At 44.1% G+C, this 3,604-nt stretch overlaps 1 protein-coding gene across 1 annotated transcript; it reads right to left on the bottom strand.

Annotated features, from left to right (window-relative positions):
* Window positions 1-1,579: 1,579 nt before the first annotated feature.
* On the bottom strand, window positions 1,580-2,455 carry OTUD6A (OTU deubiquitinase 6A). The gene has a single exon (XM_029929736.1). The coding sequence runs from the start codon at window positions 2,453-2,455 to the stop codon at window positions 1,580-1,582; it is 876 nt and encodes a 291-aa protein (XP_029785596.1).
* Between the last annotated feature and the right edge of the window lie 1,149 nt (window positions 2,456-3,604).

Raw genomic sequence — 3,604 nt, 5'->3', positions numbered from 1 at the left:
GCCTCCTCCCGAAAGGCTCATCTGTCCCCCAACTCTTCTCCCTAACACTCTAGGATTCCTCTAGTGAAGTAGATCCTGGAATACAAACTCTATGTAAACTAAGTCAGTTACACAAAAATAGAGAATCAGATATTTTTAAAACTTTTATTTTTAAAACAAGTTGCATAATATTTTTAAATTTTTCAATTTATGTATTTTATTGTATAACATTTGCTGTGTACAATGAATGTTTAAAAGGAATTTAAGTAACCTCACTGAAATATAGGATCTAAAGATTTCAAACAGTTTAAGTTGTTTATTGAAAATCACTTCACTTATACTATTCTATTGGCAAATTTAAGATATCGAGTCTCCACTAACAAAAGATACCAACAAAAGTATTTTGCTCACTTTTTTTGCCTTATGCCAGTTGTAGATGTAACAAGATGGATCAACTGTTTTTACTTCTTAAAATCTTCTAAAATAGTTTTCTAAGAATTAAGGAAAACATGCTAAGTTCAGATCTTTCAAACTTTATACCACTTGTAGACACAACAAAGTGGATCAACTATTTGCATAAAGTATCCTTTTATGTCACAGACTAAAGAAAACTTACTGGTTCAGATCTCACTCTTGTAGTAAGTTAAGCTACTTATCAGTATGCTTCATACCAGTTGTAGACATAATGGAATGGATCAACTACTTGAATGAAGTCATATCCCTTCCTATCTTCAACAAAGGAAGTTAAATTGATATCTTTCACATATTATAGCAAACATTATTTAACCTTCCAGTTTTTTTTAACCTTCCAGTTTTTGTAAGTTTGATTATTTAATTTCTATGTTTAGCACTTACATTTAATTTCTAAATTTAACAAACGTTTTAAGTAGAATTTAGCAAATACCTAAGTAACTAAAATTAATTGGGAAACACACAAGTTGGTATGGAAAAAACAAAGCAAAATGCTGGAGGAGATCTTATCCATAACTTGAGACATCTCCAGAATAGACCAGCTGAGGGTAAAAAGTAACCGTCAAAACAGCCCAGGATACATTTTTTTCTCAAAGAACTATTAAGCAAAAGGCATTCACAAAGCATTTCTATCACAGAAACCCCACCTTTAAATAATCCAATATAATACATTCATGGGACAATGTCAAGATCCTGAGCTTAACTATTTTTTCCCAAGTTAGGAGTGCATCAAGGCAAATTTCTATTTCTATCTCAAAGGTAAGTGCAACGTGACCAATTGTCAGAGAGGGAGGCAAAGTCCCTTAAGTGCGAGAGGAGGTTCAAAGCTAGCAAACCTACTCCCTCCCCTCAGGTAGAACAATACAGATATTATCCATGTGCTGAGCCCCCCCCCCTCCGCTCCCCCCTCCTGCAAAGCAACGCAGGGGTGAGAGAAAAAGAAAGAACTGCCAGATAGGAGAGAGTGGGGTGTGGGAGCAGGGTGGGGGTGGGAGAGAGGGAGAAGTCAACATTCGAGTGAAATGAACAAAGAAAAAAACTAATAAAACTGAAGGCAAAAACAAAACAAAACAAAAAAAATGGAGCCTACTGGGGAGACGTGGCGATGGCTTCAGCGGCGGCATGGGGCCTAGAAGAGCCGGGGGGCCGTGCCCCCGACGGCGCCGGCCTCGAGCTGCTTCACTGAGTTGTAGTGCTCCCCAAGGTTGCAGGTGTAGTGCAGGTAGACGAGGGTGAGCGGCTTCTTGGTATACTCCTCCCCAATGACGAGTGTGGGTGATTCGGTCTGGATCACCTCGATGGGGGTCTGCAGGACATGCGACAGGGCTCTCAGCTCCAGTTGGGTTCCCCACAACGGGCAGCGCACGATGTCGTCGCAGTAGCTCAAGAATTCATCCTGGCTGTAGGTGTTGCCGGTTTCGGGGTCGCTAAAGAAGGGCAGAAAGTCGTCGACGTGCTTGCGCATGTACATGGCGGTGTGGTACCGCAGGCTCTCCACAGTCACAGAGAACATTAGCTGGTCTTGAATCGCGCGGTACATGCAGTGGTGGTCGGCTGGGATATCCTTCATTTCCAGGTTCCTGGATCCCAGGATGGCAGCAAGCTTCTCCTCCTCTTCGCGGCGGAAGCTGGCCAGAAGCTCCATCTCCACTTCTGCGACGCTCCCGGGGCGCTCTCTCTGAGGGGCCGCCATTCTTTCACGCCTCTTCTGTGCCCTCAACACGCTGGGAGGCTGGTTCTCAAGATCCATTTTGGCAAGATCTTCTGTGACGGAATCGAGGTTGCTGTTATCAGGGCAACTCTCTCGGAACTTCTCCATTTCCTGCTGGTGCTTCTGCTCCATCTGGGCCTCAAGGCGGGCCACGTCTAGGAGCAACTGCTTTCTTCTCTTCTTGTCGTTCTTGGGGACCGAGATCTTCATGGCCTGGATGCGGGCCTGAAGCTCAATTTTCTCGAGATGGTGGCGTCGTATCATCCGCTCTTGCTCTCTCTGAGAATCTTCCATGATGTTTAACGGCAAGTGAGACTCAAAGTTTGGTGGTAGCTGAAGTACCGGCTACACTTCAACCCAACAGCTCAAGAGACAGAGCTTGCTGTGGGACCTCGCCTTCTCAGCCTCGCCCAACTGCTGCACTCGGCTCGCTTCACGCGCTGATTACCTCACCCTATTAACCGCTCTCTCTGTCATTGGCTACTGTCTCCCCACGGCCACGCCCTTCGAGAGCACTTGGCACTAGGATCGGCTGTCGGGAGACGCTAAACGTGCCCCCAATAGGCCCCGTAGCAACGGTTTCTTCGGCTTTTAGCACGGCCCAAGTCCCGAGCCTAAAATCTCGCCTTCGAATATTACATGTAGCAATTAGTCTTGTAGAATTGTTGATGGACTCTCACTTCCTACTCCATTTCCAAACCTGAACACAGTTCAGACGTTAGTCAGGCTTGAATCATTGACAAATAGTATACCACCAGACAAATGTGCTCTGTCATAGACTTCCCATCACTCCTGGTGTTCAGATGGCAATGTGGCTTTCTCGTTTTTCAGATTCCTTGAATGGTGAATCTTTACATTTCCTTATGTTCCTGGGAGCAGAGAGTCCTTTCATGTTAGGTCTCACAGTAATTCACAGTGTCCCATCTCAGTATAGAAAGGCAATAACCACATTCTTTTTTTTTAATGTTTATTTATTTTGAGAGAGAAAGAGAGAATGCTGAAGGGGAAGAGAGAGAGGCAGAATCACAAGCAGGCTCTGCGCCATCAGCATGGAGCCCCGTGTGGGGCTCACAACTCACCAATCCTGAGATCATGACCTGGGTGGAAATCAAGAGTCCTGCCCTTAACTGACTGAGCCACCTAGGCACCCTTATGAAACACAATAGCTGGCATTCATTGAGCCACTTCCTTCTGATTATTTTGAATCTCCAAAAGTTCTAAAACATAAAATAAAATATAAAATAAATACAAACCCTAAGCTGTTCCAAATATGCTCTCATTCTGCCCCAATCTGCTCACCTCTATCTTGAATTCTGAATCAGGAAAACCCTTGTGACTCTCCCCTCCCCCACACTCTTTTCTACAAATGAGGAAGGTGAATATTTGACCAAGTTGTTGCATATACTAAATTTCATGCCTTTTAATTGTTTTTTGAGAGAGAGA

Source organism: Suricata suricatta, chromosome X (genome assembly GCF_006229205.1).
Source record: "Suricata suricatta isolate VVHF042 chromosome X, meerkat_22Aug2017_6uvM2_HiC, whole genome shotgun sequence".
Taxonomy (NCBI): Eukaryota; Metazoa; Chordata; class Mammalia; order Carnivora; family Herpestidae; genus Suricata; species Suricata suricatta.
Note: the sequence above shows the minus strand (reverse complement) of the source record. Positions and strands in the feature narration are given on the sequence as shown.

Excerpts from the sequence above, each read along its gene's own strand:
- OTUD6A (XM_029929736.1), bottom strand. The coding sequence starts at position 2,455 with ATGGAAGATTCTCAGAGAGAGCAAGAGCGGATGATACGACGCCACCAT.